At 36.9% G+C, this 18981-nt stretch overlaps 1 protein-coding gene across 6 annotated transcripts in view; it reads right to left on the bottom strand.

Annotated features, from left to right (window-relative positions):
* The window catches only part of EXOC6B (exocyst complex component 6B), a 713117-nt gene that overhangs the window by 394646 nt on the left and 299490 nt on the right, over window positions 1-18981 (bottom strand). For all 6 annotated transcript variants that reach the window (XM_049856497.1, XM_049856495.1, XM_049856493.1 and 3 more), the window contains exon 7: window positions 9060-9236. In XM_049856497.1, coding sequence (XP_049712454.1) covers window positions 9060-9236 — 177 coding nt within the window. The remainder of the gene's footprint in view (window positions 1-9059; window positions 9237-18981) is intronic.

The raw sequence follows: 18981 nt of genomic DNA, 5'->3' as shown, positions 1-18981 counted from the left end.
GAACATATTGGAAATTGACTGAAAACTACAGTAAGTCCAAAAAATGGGATACTATTAACAATAAAAATGGAATAAGAAAGATTTCTATGATTTAATGATACGGAGTAATTTTCAGGATATATTTTCAAGTGAAAAAAAGAGTACAAAAAATATATATGTATGATGCTATTAATAATCATGCTGTATAAGGTATAAGGAAGGGTACAAACACACACACACGCACATGCACACACACACCCAAAACCTAACGATATTTATTACTTACAATGGGTGGACAGGAACAAAATGGAAAGAATAAAGAGAATGGCATTTCTTTGAATAAATCTTTTTACACAGTTTCGTCTTTGAATCATGTTCATATTTTACATATTCAAAAAATTAAATTAATAAGAATATGGGAACCCTAAAAAATAATATAAAATGAAACAGATGAACCTAATTGTGTATTAGCACAGTAATCATCACATAGAAGAAAAAAATGCTAAGAAACATTTGAACACAATACTCCAAACTACACAGCCTCGGCGAGATATACTCTGTGAGGAAAAAAGAACTTAAAGAAATCTTAAACTTAGTTTATTGCTTTCAGTGACATCTGCACAGTAATTCTGAAACCATTTGGAATATGTCCTATAATTTGGTAAACGAATAAATATATTGACACTATAACCCACTGCCGATGAGTCAATTGCAACTCATAGCGACCCTATAGGACAGGGTAGAACTGGCCCCATAGGGTTTCCAAAGAGCAGATGGTGGATTTGAACTGCCAGTCTCTTAGTTAGCGACCATACCTTTTAACCATTGCACCATCAGGGTTCCGTTTGACACTATGGGAACCAGAATACTCAGAGATACAAATATGGAATGGGAGAAGGTCTGTGATACTACTACACTAGGATTAGAATTATCGGCTTTAACTCATGATTTATAAAAATGTATGTGTCCTACAGGGTCACTAGGAGTCAGAACTGACTCAATAGCAATGGGGTTTTTTTCATGTGTTGGTGTGGCATGTATGTTTTTAACTGTGTCCACAAAAGGAGCATACCTAGTGCCCACATCTCAGTTTCTAAATATCATTCTAAATTTCTAAATATCAAAGGAACCAGAGCTCTTTGAAGAAATGCCTGAGTCTAGTGCTGGAGCAGAGAGGGTACACAGTGAACCTAGAACATACTGGGCCAAAAAAAAAAAAAACACTGAAGTGCTCAAAAATTGATGGAGGCATGTCAAAAAGACAAAGTACAAGACTTCCACTGGCCAAATTTGGAACAACTGGAGAACCAAAAAGAAAGAAAGAATGGACTATACTCATTGCATAAAAAATAAGAGTCCATGTGTCCATACCGGTACTAAGAAAAAAGAACAAACAAAAGTTTTAAAAAATTTTTAAGAAGGAGAGAAATTCTTCTTTACAGAAGAATGTCAACTAATGAATATGGAGGAAATCATAAAAATATAAAATTACTATTTTACAATACCCATAGTAAGATCACGATTCAGAAAAGTGCTATCAATGCATTCTAAAACTACTGAGTCAAAGATTATTAGGAAACAGGATAGTCACATGGTCTAAAAGTATCACTCTACAAATCACTTATTAATTACAAACAGAGAAAGGTACCTTTTTTTTTAATAATTTTTATTGAGCTTTAAGTGAATGTTTACAAATCAAGTCAGTCTGTCATACATAAGCTTACATACACCTTACTCCATACTCCCATTTACTCTCCCCCTAATGAGTCAGCCGAAAGGTACCTTTATGGTGGAGAAATTTGGTGGATGCTGCCTTAATCAATAGTGTACCTCCTGATGTGAGGCACTGAGAAACATAATATTACCTTTGTAATGTTCGTGCTGAAAGTGACTAACACGAATCTAATCATGAGGACACAATCAGATGGACCCAAATCTAGGGATATTAAAAGAGACTAAACAGACATGAAAATTAAATGCAATGCGTTATACTTGTCTGGATAGGGCTTCAGGAAAAAAATCAGCTATAACGGACATTTTTAGGACAATTTGGAAAATTTGGACACGGGCTATATATTAGGTAATAGTATTGTATCAATGTTAAATTTCCTGAGTGTGACAATTATATTGTGATTATGTAGGGGAAGTCTCTTATTCTCACAAACACAGGTTGCCATATTTAGAGCTGAAATATGGTGAAGTATGTTACAAAATGGCTCAGCTTTGACGATATACAAACACAGAGAAAGACAGCGATTCAGTTAAAGTCCCAAGTACAGCATTTAAGTGATGAGTATACGAACGTTCATGGTAGCATTCTTTTAACTTTTCTGAACACTGAAATTCTTCAAAAGGAAAAGAAATTTTTGAAAAGAGGGTGTTACAGACGGGGAGAATTGAGCTGGTCCTTCGAAAAAAGTACAATTCCATATTTTAGAAAAGAAGAAGGGGAAAGGGGGAGTGCATTCCCTAATTGAGGTTATAAACAATTTAGTACTGAGTGAAGAGGGTTGAATAAACACTACGTATGTAAAGGTGAATTTTTTTTTTTATTATGTAAAGGAGAAATTCTATAAGACCTGAAAAGGCTGGTATAAGTTTATAATTGAGGCAACTTATTTCAAAGTAATACAGCCTATATACTATCAGCACAATGAAAAAAAAAAGATATTAAAGATCTTAAATCAATCTTAGCCATTAAATATCTTTGCCAAGATAGACTTAAAAGATCAAAGAATAGGTACAAGAAGGCCAAAACAGAATGCCTAAAGCATCCCATAATGTTTCCTTCAACCTTTTAAATGGTCCTTATTGGCACCTGATTGTATTTATGTGTACCTACTTCTCGTTTGACTGTATATGTCCCTAACAAACCAACTTTCATCAAGAACAGGGGAAAAAATGAAGTAGGCCAGCATTTTATATCGCACTCTCTTATAAGACACACTGTGTATATTAAATACCTAGGACTACTATTCATTTTTACAAAGGATTGTGTTCTCATCATTTTCTTCCAAACATACGGCCCCAGCAGTCCTTAATTTTGATAGTTTTTGATAGAGGTTTAATGTAACTAGTATTATATCTCCCTAAGCAAAAACCCAAATGTCATAATAAATGGCAATTGCCAGTGTACCGACACAAAAAGGATTGTAGCTTATTGGAAAAACCATATCCCTTATGGCAATCTTGCTACTCAGGGCCAGTCTATTACCACAGTGCTTAGAAAGAGGCTAAGCTGGAAATCCAGATTTTTATGTGAATTTAACTGACTTTTAAAAGTTGGCAACTGATTTAAAAATTTTTAAATACTGTGAGGCCAACAACTACTTTGCAAGCTATTTCTGGCCCATGGACTCCCAGTCTACAACCTCTGATTTAAACTCTAAAGTTCTGATGGTATCATTATTTCACTTTAGCTTACTGAGAAACTACCCTTATTTTCTCTTCCAGAAATTTAAAGTTTTGCAATAACAATTTGAAATTTGGGTCAGGTATCATAGCAATCATAATTTTTTACAAGTAATTTCACATAACTACTGCTATTATTCTATAGGTGAGACAAGAAATGCCTAGAGAAGTTACATGATTTGCCCCAATGGCACAAAGTTAATACAAATCCTGTGTTCTTTCCAATCACTGTTACCTCAAAATCAGCACAGACCACAGTCATCAAGACATCCCGGAAGGCTTTCTATTACATGGCAACTGTATTTAAGCTCAGCAATTCCAACCTGTTAATTCTACATTTCAAGAGGCATCAAAATCTTGAGCACTAAACCTGAGATGGATTTATTTAGTCAACAAACATTTTTTAAACCGAACATCTGTATGGATGACATGATGATCACTGCTCTCTAATAGCTTATAAACAAAGTGAGAGAGACACAAACTAGAATATGAGATGTGCCATAAGCGTGGCAAAAATGAAGTCACAAGAATGAAGAAGCTCTTCGGTAGCTGAGAAACAAAGAAGAAATTATAGACCCTGCTTTTTGAAACTATTTTTTACTCAATATTGCTTTCTTTTAGAAGTTTTTGTTTACATTAAATTATACTCATCACTCCATGCAAATATACAAAACCAAAAACTGTATCAACTTATATATTCTTAAAAAAGCACACAATCATAATGCCATAATAATAGCTACCATACACTGCTAGCATTACGTGTACCACGTACTGTGACAAGAGTATTATATACATAATTATATACATAATTCCATTCAAGCCTACCCTCATTAGGTATTATTGTCCCCCTTCTCACGAATAATGTATCACCTGATGGGTTCTTTATATTTTATCTGGAAATATCTTAAAAATCATATTTCTGATGAATCTAGGACCATAAACTACTTTCTCAATGTAAAATGTTTACTTTTGGAAAAAAAAAAAAACTTTAAAAGTCCTATCTAAACAATTAGAGAAGAGCATTAGCATCTGCATATGTCTGAACAGTATATACAGATTCAAAAGAAATTCCCCAAATCATACATATACCCACTGAAAATCAACTGTCAATCAAATCAAGTATCAACAGTTTTCTATAATTACAACTAGCTTAAAAAAAAAAAAAGAACACTTTTATCTTAATTGTGCCCCTTTTGGAGCCCTGGTGGTGCAGTGGTTAAGAGCTCAGCAGTTCAAATCTACCAGCTTCTCCTTGGAAACTCTATGGGGCAGTTCTACTCTGTCCTACAGGGTCGCTATCAGTCAGAATCAACTCGATGGCATCAGGTTTGGTGCCCCTCTTGGTCAAAAAATAAAATACAATAAAATAAAAATGAAGAGAGAATTTTACTAGGAAATACTTGTCCTCACAACACTTCTAAGCAATCAGTATGTTCAACACATGGGATGGTTTGCACCCAAGATGACAATTTACCACTCTGACTTCATCTTCAGTGCTCCAGGCTATTAACTTTTCCCCATCTCTGGCATAAACTTCATTTCAGTTTAATAATACATTGGCTATCTGTATGCTTGACGGCAGTGGGGTTTTTTTAATCTGTATACTATGTGTAAAGTTATGTTCTAGGTGTTTGGTTTTTGCTAGCCATCTTACTATATGATCTTTATTAAGTACCATCAAGCTAAAGATGTAGTAAATAGCCTACAAATGTCATTCAACTCAAAGAAATATAGTTCCTATTAAAACGACAGGAAAGGGTAAAACAGTCTTACTTCAGAGAATAATAAAATACCTAAATTTAAGTATGTTAAATTAGAATTATAAAATTTCATAAAAGATAATGCTGGTAATCTCTTAAAAGCAATAGATTTTAGAAACCAAAATATAACTTCTTCTTTAAGTACAGTGTTCATTACAGAAAAAGTTTTGCCATATTAATGGAAAATCAAGAGGAGACCCATACACTTACGAATTTGATTTCTTTATGCACTAGTAATGCTATTTCGTGGTCCTATATAGCCTTGCAACTAAAAGCATGCTCCAAAGATCAGCAGCACCATCCTCACCTGGAAACTGAAGCCTGGTAAAAATGCAGACTCAGGCTCAACCCCCAACCTGCAGAATCAGAATCTGCATTTTAATATGATTCCCAGGTGATTCCTACGCACATTAAAATTCAGGAAGCACTGCTCTACAATGTGGGTTCTTAACTTGGATTCTAAGGGCAACATATATTTCACGAAGCCCCTGAAATTACATGCAGAATTTTTTGTGAGTTAATATATGTACATTTTACTGGGAAAAAAACCATATATTTCTAATCAAACTCTCAAAGGAATAAAAGACCCCAAGCAGGTTAAGAACCACTGCCCTATACATTTTATGCCATAATTGCCATGCTCTAAGATTAAAAATCACAATACTCCAAAAACTATTTACACTGCTCTCAATGAGGTCTGTTGAAGAATGACAAGAATGAAGGTCAGAACGTGACAGTGGGTCACAAATGACCTTATCTGAAGAATTTATTCACACCATGCAAGAACCATGCCAAGAAACCAGTTTGGAGACATCTAAATAAATAATTCTCTACATGAGGCTTGAGATTAAGAATGTGCACTTGAAGAAGATTCAAACTGAGAAGTAAATAAATATAAGGTACGATTTTTTTAAGATAGGATGCCATTAGATGACAGTGAACTGCTGAATTCTTGTTGTAAGGGCTCAATCAGCAAATCTCTAATACAAACTCTGATTTGGGATATGGGGCCATTTTAAAATGTTAACTTCCAATTACATTCTCATCGTATTTCCTTTATGAGGAACTCCAAACACATTTTACTAGTCCCACTTCCATCACCTTCTCTGGAACTCAGAAGATAAAATAAAGAAGAAATGTGGCACAAAAACTAAAGGGGACTTGTCCCTGGAATCTTCAGTGAGTTCATGATAAAGAATGGCTCCTATCCAGAAAGTTCTCACTGATATATGAGAACCATGTATATATTTCATTCTTTCATCTTATCATCTAACCATCTCTTCAGTGTGTGAATTATCCTGGGACAGAGATTATGTCTAACCTCTGTTGCCTTAAGCCATAGTGTCTGACAGAATTTCACTTCCATGATGGGCACCCAAAATGTACTAATAGGAGTTGACTGGCCTTTCTTGAGACTGACACTTTATTGTACTATTGTACCTTCTCATCTGTCATGGGCCTAATAAACAACAGACTGGTCTCCAGGGTGAACCCATATCCTACCATACCAATCGTTCCAGGCAAAAAGAGGGAATACTAGAAAAGTATTCAGGGTGAACACGTCTTCTCTGCCCCTTTCTATCTCCATGGATATCAGGCAAATGCCTGGTTGTTCTACCCTAAATTGGTCCACGAGATAACACTCAAAAAGATTTTTCTTAGCACTACTAAGAGCTATTAAGAATTCTTGTTATCCAAGTACAATAGGGCTTAGGATGATGCCTTTAAGCACGATTTACTCTATTAGTAGAGCTTATTTACATAATAAACATATTCTGATAAAGTATATATTTTAACTAAAAATGATAAATATATTTATTCATTTAAATTATAGAAATGTGCCCCCTTAATAATGGAAACTATTAAAGAACATAGTACTTTAAACATATGACAGTCCCTCAGATGCTCAGTCAAACTTAAATCACAGTGTTTTAGACACGTAACTATTTGGTTATTTGCTCTTCAGCCTCAACAGTGCCAACTCGATTTTTGAAGCGAAAAAGGAATAACAGTAGCAACAGACATAGTGATGCAGTGATACATAATGGGGGTCAAGCTAGGAACAATTATGAAAATAGGATTTTAGATTCTGTTTCTTTAGATTTAAAAAGACTCTTACACTTTTTAAAAGATCCAGAGTTTTTTTATTCTATACTGACTAAGTACTACATTAAGCGAAGACTATGGTTTACCTGAGATGAGATCTAGGGGGCCTTTACTGGAACTGGAACAAAGTTATTTGAGACAAATAACAAGATGTTACTTCAGTGGGCAGTAAATAAGTAGATTTCTTTCTTTTTTTTTTTTTAGCTTGAGAAATGGTATAGTTTGAAAATTTTTTAAAGTTCCAGAAAGTTTAGAATACATTCCCAGAGGAAATAAGGGTATGAGTGATTATGGGGAATCTGAGAATTCTGTGACATATCCATAACCTCCTAGATTAGTTCTGTGTCACTGTCAGGCAAAGAATAAGATTAACTTCCTTAATCAGTACGTATTTTTATATTCTCCTCCAGTGCTGAAAGTACATTAATGTGTTTAAAAAAATTAAGCTACAGATCACCTTTTATGGAGTAAGCACCATGTGCAAACCCTACCAGGTAGACACTATATTGTCATCACTCAACACTAAGATTTCAACAGATTAAACAATTTACCTAAGGTTATAAACTCAGACAGTGTCACGTTTTGGGGTGTAGTTTTTTATTTTATTTTATTTTCTCGGGGGGGGGGAGGGGGGAGACCAAGAAGGACAGGAGGGGTATAACAGGGAACAAGGATATAGAGTGACAGTCAATCCAGTTTCATCTGAAGAAATGAAACAATAAAAAAGAGACAAGCCCTTAAAGGCTAGATAGGCTACTGAGTACACATAGTGAACACTTCACACATAGTAAACACTTCCAAAGTCAGTAAAATTATTATTAATGATAATTTTAAAAAATAAAATAAAGTGGCAGTACAAGGATTTGAACACAGTCTGACTGACTCCAAAGCTCATTCTCCTAATCACTATGCTCACAAACTGATCCAGCATATGCAGCAAATGACATGTAGAAAAAAACATTTTACAGGAAACCTAAAATGTCACAGTAGCTTATTTTTTTTTTAAACACATTAATGTACTTTCAGCACTGGAGGAGAATATAAAAATACGTACTGATTAAGGAAGTTAATCTTATTCTTTGCCTGACAGTGACACAGAACTAATCTAGGAGGTTATGGATATGTCACAGAATTCTCAGATTCCCCATAATCACTCATACACTTATTTCCTCTGGGAATGTATTCTAAACTTTCTGGAACATTTTTAAATTTTCAATCTATACCATTTCTCGAGATTGAAAAAAAAAAAAAATCCACTTACTGGCTGCCCGCTGAAGTAACGTCTTGTTATTTGTCTTAAATAACTTTGTTCTAGTTCCAGTAAAGGCCCTCTAGATCTCATCTCTAAGTCAGGTAAACTACACTCTTCGCTTAATGTAGTACCTAGTCAGTATAAACCCACTGCCGTGGAGTCGATTCCGACTCATAGCAACCCTATAGGTCAGAGTAGAACTGCCCGATAGAGTTTCCAAGGAGCACCTGGTGGATTCGAACTGCCAACCGCTTGGTTAGCAGCCATAGCACTTAACCACCACACCATCAGGGTGTCCCCTAGTCAGCAGAGAATTAAAAAATTCTGGATCTTTTCAAAAATGGAACAGTCTTTTTCAGTCTAAAGAAAGAGAATCTAAGATACCTTAACATATCTTCAGTTTCTTTAATTTGGGGCCCATTTGTATTCAAAATGACATTTAATACCCAAAAGATCACAAAAGTTGTATAATATGGATAAATTCTTAATTACATCTCAAACATATTTACACCTAACCATAGTCTCATTTCTCTAGTTCAGATGTCAGTTACCTCTTCGTCTTCTTCCTCATCTTCAACATCCAGAATTCCCGAATCCTGTTCAGACTTGGGGCTAGTGCTCTCTATCTCTGCATCAAAAATAGTATATGCATCCTTCTTTGGTTTTCTCTTGATACCTATTCTGGGTTGTTGTAAGATGATGTTATCCAGGTTTCTCTGTTGTTGGGCCTAGGATAGAGATACACACACATTAGAAAAAAAGAAACTTAATAAACACTCAAAGAGCTTCTAAGTTTTGAACAAATTGGTATCTTAAAAAAAAAATACAAAATACCTTAATACATAAAGTTTTAGTCCCAGAAATAAAATGAAGCATAATAATGTATACATTTCTTAATGCTGAGTTTATCCCACTGGGACTCATTTTTCCAGGTTTCAATAGGAAAAAAATAATCAGTCAAGATTATGAGACTTTTCAAAAATATTCACAAAACCATCACGAAATGAAATTCACCCATTCTCACCTGAATACCCAAGAGGTTAGTACAAAGGGCAGAATATTTATCGTTTATAAGAAAAGGTCATACCAAAACTGGAGTGGTTGGGGAGGGAGGGAGCCTGGAATTATTTTTTATATACTTAAGCTTAGGGAACTCTTGAAAACATGTTATGCAGATATAATAGACCAATAAAATGTAATCAGGAGAATGAATTATCCTAATACAGAAACTTGAACTATTAATCAAATATGATTCCATGACCTTAATCTGTGGAGAACAGAGTTTCAAAGAGTTTCTTCTTCCTTTTATAGAAAAGGAAGTATAATCCCCTCGGCTTAACAGAACACGCTGAAATGAAGGTGTGGCTTCAATAGAAATAAGAGGAGGAAAATGTGACATGCAAAGTCAACAACAGAAGCATTAATCCACACAATATCAGAGCTGAAGAGACCCTGATCACCAGTAAGGAAACCAAGGCTAAAAGTCAAAGGAATATCCTTATCAAAAGGGGGAAAATGTAGAACAGAATTTCAAACTCTCATGGGCTCCAGACTTTCTAGAGCCATGAGAGTAGATGAACCCCTGAGACTACTGCCCTGAGATAATCTTTAAACTTTAAACCAAAAATATCCCCTGAAGTCATCTTAAAACCAAACAATAGTTTAGCTTAACTAGTAGAAAAAGGTCTGCCTTGAGCATAACGCTCTTTAAATTACTGACTCCTTTGAATTATAATGTTGGCGAAGAATACTGAATATACCATGGACTGTCTTGGACGAAGAACAGACAGAATGCTCCTTAGAAGCAAGGATGGCCAGAGTTCATCTTACGTACTTTGGACACGTTATCAGCAGTGACCAGTCCCTGGAAAAAACATCATGTTTGGTAAAGTAGAGGGTCAGGGAAAAAGTGGAAAGTCCTCAATGAAGTGGGCTGACACAGTGGCTGCAACAATGGGCTCAAGTATAACAATTTTGCAGATGGCACAGGACCAGCCAGTGTTTCATTCTGTTGTATACAGGGTCGCTATGAGTCGGAACTCAGGCTTGCCGGCACCTAACAATAACAACGAAGAACTACCTATACAGGATCAAACTGACAACAGCAACTCGAAAGATTAGATAGGAACCTTAGGGGCAGTGAGTTTACATTAATGAGGGAGGAACAACTCAAGAAAAATAGGGTGAGGATGACTGCACAACTCAAAGGAAGTAATCAATGTCATTAAATTGTACACGTTGAAACTGCTGAATTGGTGTGTTTTGCTGTGTATATTCTCAACAATGGCAAAATAAATAAAATTTATGGAAAAAAAAAAGAAAGGATTTGTTCAAGGTCACAAGGCTAGTTAGTGGTAAATCAGAGACTCCTAAATTCTAGATCTTTCCTTTATACCAACACTCCCTCAAAGCACCACAAAATGTTTAAAAAAAAAAAGTTCTGCTGTCAAACGAGTGAGAAGCACTCATACCGTGAGCCTTCTTATAAACATACAAATGCACATTAACACAGTAAGAGCTAGAAGTCCTATTTTGAGGAAACTTGTTGAATTTGGTTTAACGAAGTATTTTTTAAAGTATTTCAAAATAAATTTTCTCCCTTGCCTGCCCCCATAACATTTAGTAGCATTCCAAGATACAAAGCTTGAGAAATGTAGACTCTCAGAATATACATTCCTTAATCAGTATGTGATATTTCTCCATCTATCATTTTTTATCATAAGTAGAAATTAGTTCAGGAGAAAATCAGAGTCTCCAAATCTTTTGAATGAGATTAAGGAATTAAAGACAAATATTCAGTATGTTAGTCCAGGCACTGGCCAAACAAGACAATTATAATAGGAGAGAGAAAAACTTGAACTATGTGGGCTAGTTTCTGCCAAGAAAACGAAAAGAATCTACATTCCAGAGACTTGAATCAATGGACAAACTTGTTTCTCTGCATATTACCCATTGATATTCGGTGTGACTTACATAAAATACATAATGGTTTCAGTAACAAACTGAGATAGAGAAGGTACCCAAAAATATTTTACTTAGGTTTGAGACCCCAAATTAAAACATTCTTTCTATTCCTCTCAAAAGTTAAGATGTTCTTCCCCACTTCCAATGCAAATCACCCAAAAAGGAATCAGAGATTCTGGGGAAGGAATGGAAACTTCCTAAACCTCTCCTATTTAAAAAAGCAAGCCCTCAGCTATATAACAATCACTTCCTTGCTCCCTTAACTCTATCCTCACTTTCAGTAGAGCAAAAGCAAAAGCTTTCAGAAATAGGTCTTATTTCATCAAATCCCAAGTTAATTATTTTTCTTTACAATTAATAAAATACTGACAATGTATCAAAAGCAATCAAGAGGAGCCACACTTAAGTACTGTCATTTAAATTTGAAGTGATATAAATCTGAAAAGTATGCTATGGAAGTAATTTCAGATCTTTATGGTTTGGGTTTTTCTAGTTGATTATGTGCTTTTCTCATCAATTTGGAGGAGCAGCACAAAGTAGTTTGGGCCAAAAAAGAAATTGAGATAGTGAACCCTGTTGTATTCCACAGTTCTGTCAGGACCTGAGATCTCTGTCAGAAATCATCAAACTTTCTCCAGTCTGTAAAAAGCAGTCAGAGCAGCTCTACCAAGCAGGAACTGGCCCATTTGGAAACACCAAATCTCAGGTACAGCCATGAAAGTATATACTCAGATATCACCAGTATGTATGCTATGGGATTGGCAGGGAGTGAGGAAGATTAAACATAAATGTGTATAAATATATGATAACATACTAAAATAAAAATCATTAAAGTCAATGAAAAACATCCAATACAAGCCCTTCAGAGCTCTCTTCTAGCTCTTCTCTAACATGCTAAGGAGTCTCACTAGGCCCACTTATTCTGTCCCTTCAAAAACAACCCTTTTAATCATGGATCAAAGAAGCAGCTGATTGATTTCTGCACCCTGGGTTTAAATTGGGGAAGAAAGGATATGAATCATGCAAGTAGAAGCTAAATTTTAGGAAGCATTTAAGTGTTTTTCTTTGTAATTCATTCCCTTTGTGTGTAATTTTTACAAACTTAAGCAACTCTTACTCAAGTCCCTCATTTATGTTCTTCTCTGGTTTTCTACATGTAGACGTTAAAAAAAAAACATGTAGACGTTAAGCACAGTTTATTCCTCAGTCCCCTTCTCTCTTACCATTCCTTCCATTCTCCTGAGATCCAGCAGCACATCTGCAGTTACCACTGTGTGCACTACCATCATTTCACTTTCAACATAACCTAAAATGGAATTCATCAGCTTCTCACTACCATCCGCCCTGCATATTATGGCCAGGCTCTCCTTAAACAACACTGGTCATCGTGACAATTAGGCATGAGGAAAATTGGGGGAAAAATTTCAACGAGTCCAAACTATAATCTATTACCTTAGACCCCACAGTCATAGAAGCTGAACCTAATTTCCCAGTGTACTTATCTAGTACCCTCCAACATGAATCTTCCACTTGAATCAGGCCTCACCTCATAACATACTAGGTGTATTCCCACTTGCGTTTCTTTGCTTACACCACTTCTCTACCCAACGGCTTCGCCCTGCCTGAATCCAGCCTTTCCTCCAAAACCCATCTAAAATTCTCTTTTCTTCAGAAAGCCTTCTCTCACTGCCTTAAGTAGTGTTCTTTTCTCTCTGTACTCCTATTTTCAGTTAAACATGCATTAAATGTCTATTTAGTACCAAGCATCGTGCTGTATACTAGATATACCAAGAAGTAAGATGGAGTCCCTGACTCATGAACTTCAGATCATACTGGAAAGCAAGCAGATAGGCAAGTAATCAAAAACCAAACCGGTTGCCATTGAGTTGACTCTGACTCATGGTGACCCCATGTATTACAGAGTAGAAATGCTCCATAGGGTTTTTATGGTTATGACTTTTTGGAAGCAGATCACCCAGCCTTTCTTCCCAGGTTCCTCTGGGTGGGTCTGAACCACCAACCTTTCAGTTAGTAGCCACATACTTAACTGTTTGCACCACCTAGGGACTCCAATAGGCAAACAAAGAACTTTAATTCAAAGCAATGAGTATACTAACAAAAATAAATACAGATGACAATAATTGGAAAAAGGAGAGAGTAATCAGATCTGCTTGGATAAGTACCAGGGAAGGCTTCACAGAGGAACAGGTGCCAAAGTGTGCTCTTAAAAAATAAATCTGAATTTTCCAAAGGTATTAGAAAGGGTAACCACTACACAAGAAGGATACAGCATGAGGAAGAACTGCATGAGAAAGTGAATAATGTTATTCACTCAGGGAATGAAAAGTAATTTTGTATAATTAGAGCATAGGTTTCACCATCCTTACTTCTAAGGAGCATTCTAGCTATAATTCTTCCAAGCCAGATTTGTTCGTTTGTCTCACATGCTTCGGTACATGTTATCAGGAGGGACCACTCCTTGGAGAAGGATATCATGCTCGGTAAAGTAGAGGGTCAGTGAAAAAGAGTAAGGCCCTCGACAAGATGGACTGACACAGTGGCTGCTACAATGGGCTCAACAGCAACAATTGTGATGATGGCACAGGTCCGAGCACTATTAAACGTTCTGTTCCACTTAGGGCTGCTATGAGTCGGAACTGACTAGGTGGCACCTAACAACAACAGAACATAGGTTATGAAGGATTAACAAAAGATAAAGTTGCCATACAAAGAAGTTTCAACATTAGCCAGTAGGCAATGGACAGGCAATGAAAGAATGTAGGTAGGGGAACAACAGGGTCAGCTTTACATTCAGACAAATCCTCTAGAAGCAGAGGGATGATCAGCTGGGAGAAGGGAAAGACAGGAAGCAGGAAAGCCAATACAGATCACTGTAACAAATAACAATGGTGAGAACTTAAAGTAGCAGCAGATATAAAAGAAGTAGAAACAACAGAATTTACTGATTTGAATGTGGTATAGGGGAAGGAGCTAACAACAGCTCCAAGTATCCTGGCCTTCATGAGGATGATGGGGCCATTCCGAGCAACAGAGACCAGAGAAACAATAAGTTGGGAGCAGGACAGAGACGATTTCAGTAAACCTGAAGGCTCTTCAGGTGAAAAGGGCCGTACAGCACCTCAATATGTAACTTTTTGCTCTCTGAGGATAGGAAATATATTTTAGCATTCGTCAACACCCCCAAGCCTAAATATTAGTTCAGTAACATGCACATATGGAGCCCTGGTGGCACAGTGGTTAAGCACTCAGCTGCTAAACAGAAGGTTAGCAGTTAGAACCCACTAGCCGCTCCATGGGAGAAAAATGTGGCAGTCTGCTTCAGTAAAAATCACAGCCTTGGAAACCCAAAGGGGCAGTTCTACTCTGTCCTGTAGGGTCACTGTAGGTCGGAATCGACTCAATAGCAACGGGCTGAGTTTGGTTGGGTTTAGTAACATATACATAGTAAATTTAGATAAATGGTTACTACATAAATGCAATAGATAACGAACGGAATCCATGTGAGAATGAGATTTGGCCTCAAAAAAAAAAGACAAGACTTGAGTGCTCTTCTACCTTATTGGGGGGATGGGGTAGGAGGCACAAGCATCACTGGGTCCAGAATATTAACCTAAAAATGTCATTACTAATGCTTTTACAACTGTCAAAGATTGTCTATGAAGCATTCTACAGATGTCATTAAACAAAGTTTTAATGTGAAATACAACTCCCAAGGGTAACCAGCACAAGCCCCAAAGGGTTAAAATTATGTGAATCAGAAGCTAAAGGCCCCCATATCTTTATCAACCCAATACTGACCTCTGGTGGGCTAGAAGGGTACATACAAATGACCTTTAGACTCAGAAACCAGTGGAAAAGAGAAAGGGGTATATAGGCTTACAGGTCTGAAAACTAACCTAATTACATGGCCTTCAATAACAGGGTGCTATAACAACACTATGAGTCAGAATCGGCTTGATGGCATACAATAAGCGCAGCAAGAAAACTTTTTCAGAGTAAGATAACTCTTCAAATCTAAGCTCTGCAATTTACTAATTCTATAACCTCGGGCAGATTACTTCTCCGTGCAGCATCCTTACCTATAAAATAAGGTTAATTAAATCTACTTCGTAGCTGCTACAAGGATTAAATGAGATAATAAGTGGGAGGTATCTTGAATTAAAACAAACAAAAAACCACTAAAAATATTAAGCCCCATCCGTCTTTCGAAGATGAGATGAAAATTTTGTTTCACTAGCTACTATGCAAGTATCTGAGACTCAGCAATATTTTGTGCATAATCACAACAGTATCTAATATCGCTACACACTGACATTCAATTTTGCATTTGCACTACATTTCGAGTACACTTGGCAACTTCAAGTACAGCATTAGTGCTATACTGGGCACCTCTTAGGCTTCACGTCAAACCTTCTCAGTCTCAGCTCTTGTTCCAGCTGGAGCATCAGCGACCAGTTCTGGGCAGGCTTGGAAGCTTCACGCTGCACCATGACATCAACTCAGGCAGGTACCATACACCTCTAGCTTCCTGCCCTGGGGCTTTTGTGACACCACGGTGTAGAATTCCATAAGACTACTCAGCACTCAGGATGTACAACCTAGAAGTGAGGCAACACTTGACCAAGGAGCTGACAGATAATTGTTCCTCACCTCCTTTGTCCCTCCCATAGTCAGTTCCATGAGGCTTCTCAGAAAGCCCAGGGGTTAAGGAACCAGACTGCCCTAGAAGTATACCATTGTATTGACTCTCTCACCTTCTCTTTGCACTCCTCCTAACCCTTACTGGTGTTCCATAAAATCATATACTAGAATAAATCACTCACATATCAACCTCTCAGGTTCCCTCAGGGAACACAAGGCTAAAAAAATTCCATACAAAAATACAGTAAAGTGGGATTAACAGCCCCTGATTTGTTTCTGAAGCCGGAAGGATAACTCTGAAAATAAATGGCAAGATTAAGATATGAAGTCTCCAAAGTTGTCTTTTTGAGTATCACTAATCAAAAGAACTGCAAAAGGTACTAGCAACAGTAGAAAAAATAGATAAACTGGACTTTATCAAAATTAAGAACTTTTGTGTATCAAAGGACTTTTTTTTTTTTTTTAAATGAAGGGACAACCTCCAGAATGGAAGAAAATATTTGGAAACCATATATCTGTTTGAGGTTTAATATCCAAAATGTATAAAGAACTCCTACAAGCCAATGACAAAAAGATAAATAATCCAATTAAAAAATAGGCAAAGCATCTAAAATGCATTAATTGGTTCCAACCCACCTGGAGCAAAGGAGAATGAAGAAACCAAAGACACAAGGAAAATATTAGCCCAAGAGACAGAAAGGGTAACATAAACCAGAGACTCCATCAGCCTGAGACCAGAAGAACTAGATGGTGCCTGGCTACTACCAATAACTGCCCTGACAGGGAACACAACAGAGAATCCCTGACAGAGCAAGAGAAAAATGGGGTGCTGGACTCAAATTCTAGTAAAACGACTAGATTTAATTGTCTGACTGAGACTAGAGGGACCCCGGAAGACATGGCCCCTGGAATCTCCAATTAGCCCAGAACCGAAACCATTCCCAAAGCCAACTCTTCAGACAAAGATTAGACTGGATCCTAAGACATAAAATGATACTCGTGAAGAAAGTGCTTCTTAGCTCAAGTAGATACATGAGACTAAATGGGCAGCTCCTGTCCAAAGGCAAGATGAGAAGGCAAAAAGGGACAGGAGCTGGCTGAATGGACATGGGAAATTCGGGGTGGAAAGGAGAAGCATGCTGTCACATTACAGGGAGAGCAACTAGGGTCGCATAACAATGTGTGTATAAATTTTTGTAAGAGAAACTAACTTGAAGTATAAACTTTCACTTAAAATGTAAATAATAATAATAATTTTAAAAATGGGCCAAAGACTCTAACAGACATACCTCCAAAGAAGTATACAAATGGCCAACAAACACATGAAAAGATGTTCATTGCCATTATTTCTTATGGATTGAATTGTGACCCCCCCAAAATAACTGTCAACTTGGCTGGGCCATCATTCCCAGTATTGTGTGAATCGTCCACCATTTTGTCATTTGATATGATTATCCTATGTGTTGTAAATCCTGTCTCTATGATGTGATGAGATGGGATTAGTGGCAGTTACATTAATGAGGCAGGGCTCAATCTACAAGATTAAGTTGTATCTTAAATCAATGTCTTTTGAGATATAAAAGAGAGAAGTGAGCAGAAAGACATGGGAACCTCATACCACCAAGAAAGCAGCACTGGGAGCACAGCATGTTCTTTGGACCTGGGGTTCCTGCACAGACAACTTCCTAGAGCAAGCAAAGAGTGATGACAAAGACCTTCCTCCAGAGCCAACAGAGACAGAAAACCTTTCCCTGGAGCTGATGCCTTGAATTTGGACTTCTAGCCTACTAGACTGTGACAGAATAAACTTCTGTTTGCTGAAGCCATCCACTTGTGGTATTTCTGTTAAAGCAGCACTAGATAACGGAGACATTACTCCTGAGGGATATACAAATCGAAACCAAAATGAGATACCATTTCCCATTCACCATGGTTGCTATGAGTCAGAATCGACTCAACATCATGCACAACAACAAATGGATGGCTATGATCAAAAAAAATGAAAAATAATAACTGTTGTCAAGGAGAAAGAGAAAGTAGGATTCTCACGCATTGCTGGTGGGAAAGTAAAATGGTGTAGCCACTGTAGAAAACAATTTGGCGGTTGCTCGAAAAGTTAAACATAGAATTACCATATGATGCAGCAATTCCACTTCTACGCATATGCCCTCAAAGACTTGAAAGCAAAGATTCAATCAGATACTTGTACACCAATGTTCACTGCAGCAATATTCACAATAGCCAAAAGGTGAAAAAAACCTAAATGTCTATCAACAGATTATACACAAAATGTGGTACATACATACAATGCATATTACTCAGCCATAAAGAGAAAGAGTTCTGACACATGCTACGGTATAGATAAACCCTAAAAAGTTTATGCTGTAAGAAACCAAAAGAGACCTACATAAATGCAAAAACATACCATGCTCATGGGTAGGTAGACTCAACATGGTGAAAATTCTACCAAAGCAATCTACAAATACAATGCAACCCCGATCCAAATACCAATAGCATTCTTTAATGAGATGGAAAAACTAATCATTAACTTTACATGGAAAGGGAAGAGGCCCTGGATAAGTGAAGCACTACTGAGGAAAAAGAATAAAGTAGAGGACTCGTACTTCCTGACCTCAGAACCTACTATACAGCTACAGTGGTCAAAACAGCCTGGTACTAGTACAACGACAGATACATTGACCAATGGAACAGAATTGAGAAACCAGATGTAAATCCATTCACCTACGGTTACCTGATCTTCAACAAAGGCCCAAAGTCCATTAAATGAGAAAAAGACAGTATTTTTAAAAAATGGTGATGGTACAACTGGATGGCCACCTGCAAAAA

This window comes from Elephas maximus, chromosome 17 (genome assembly GCF_024166365.1).
Source record: "Elephas maximus indicus isolate mEleMax1 chromosome 17, mEleMax1 primary haplotype, whole genome shotgun sequence".
Classification (NCBI taxonomy): Eukaryota; Metazoa; Chordata; class Mammalia; order Proboscidea; family Elephantidae; genus Elephas; species Elephas maximus.
This window is presented reverse-complemented; position numbering and strand designations above follow the sequence as displayed.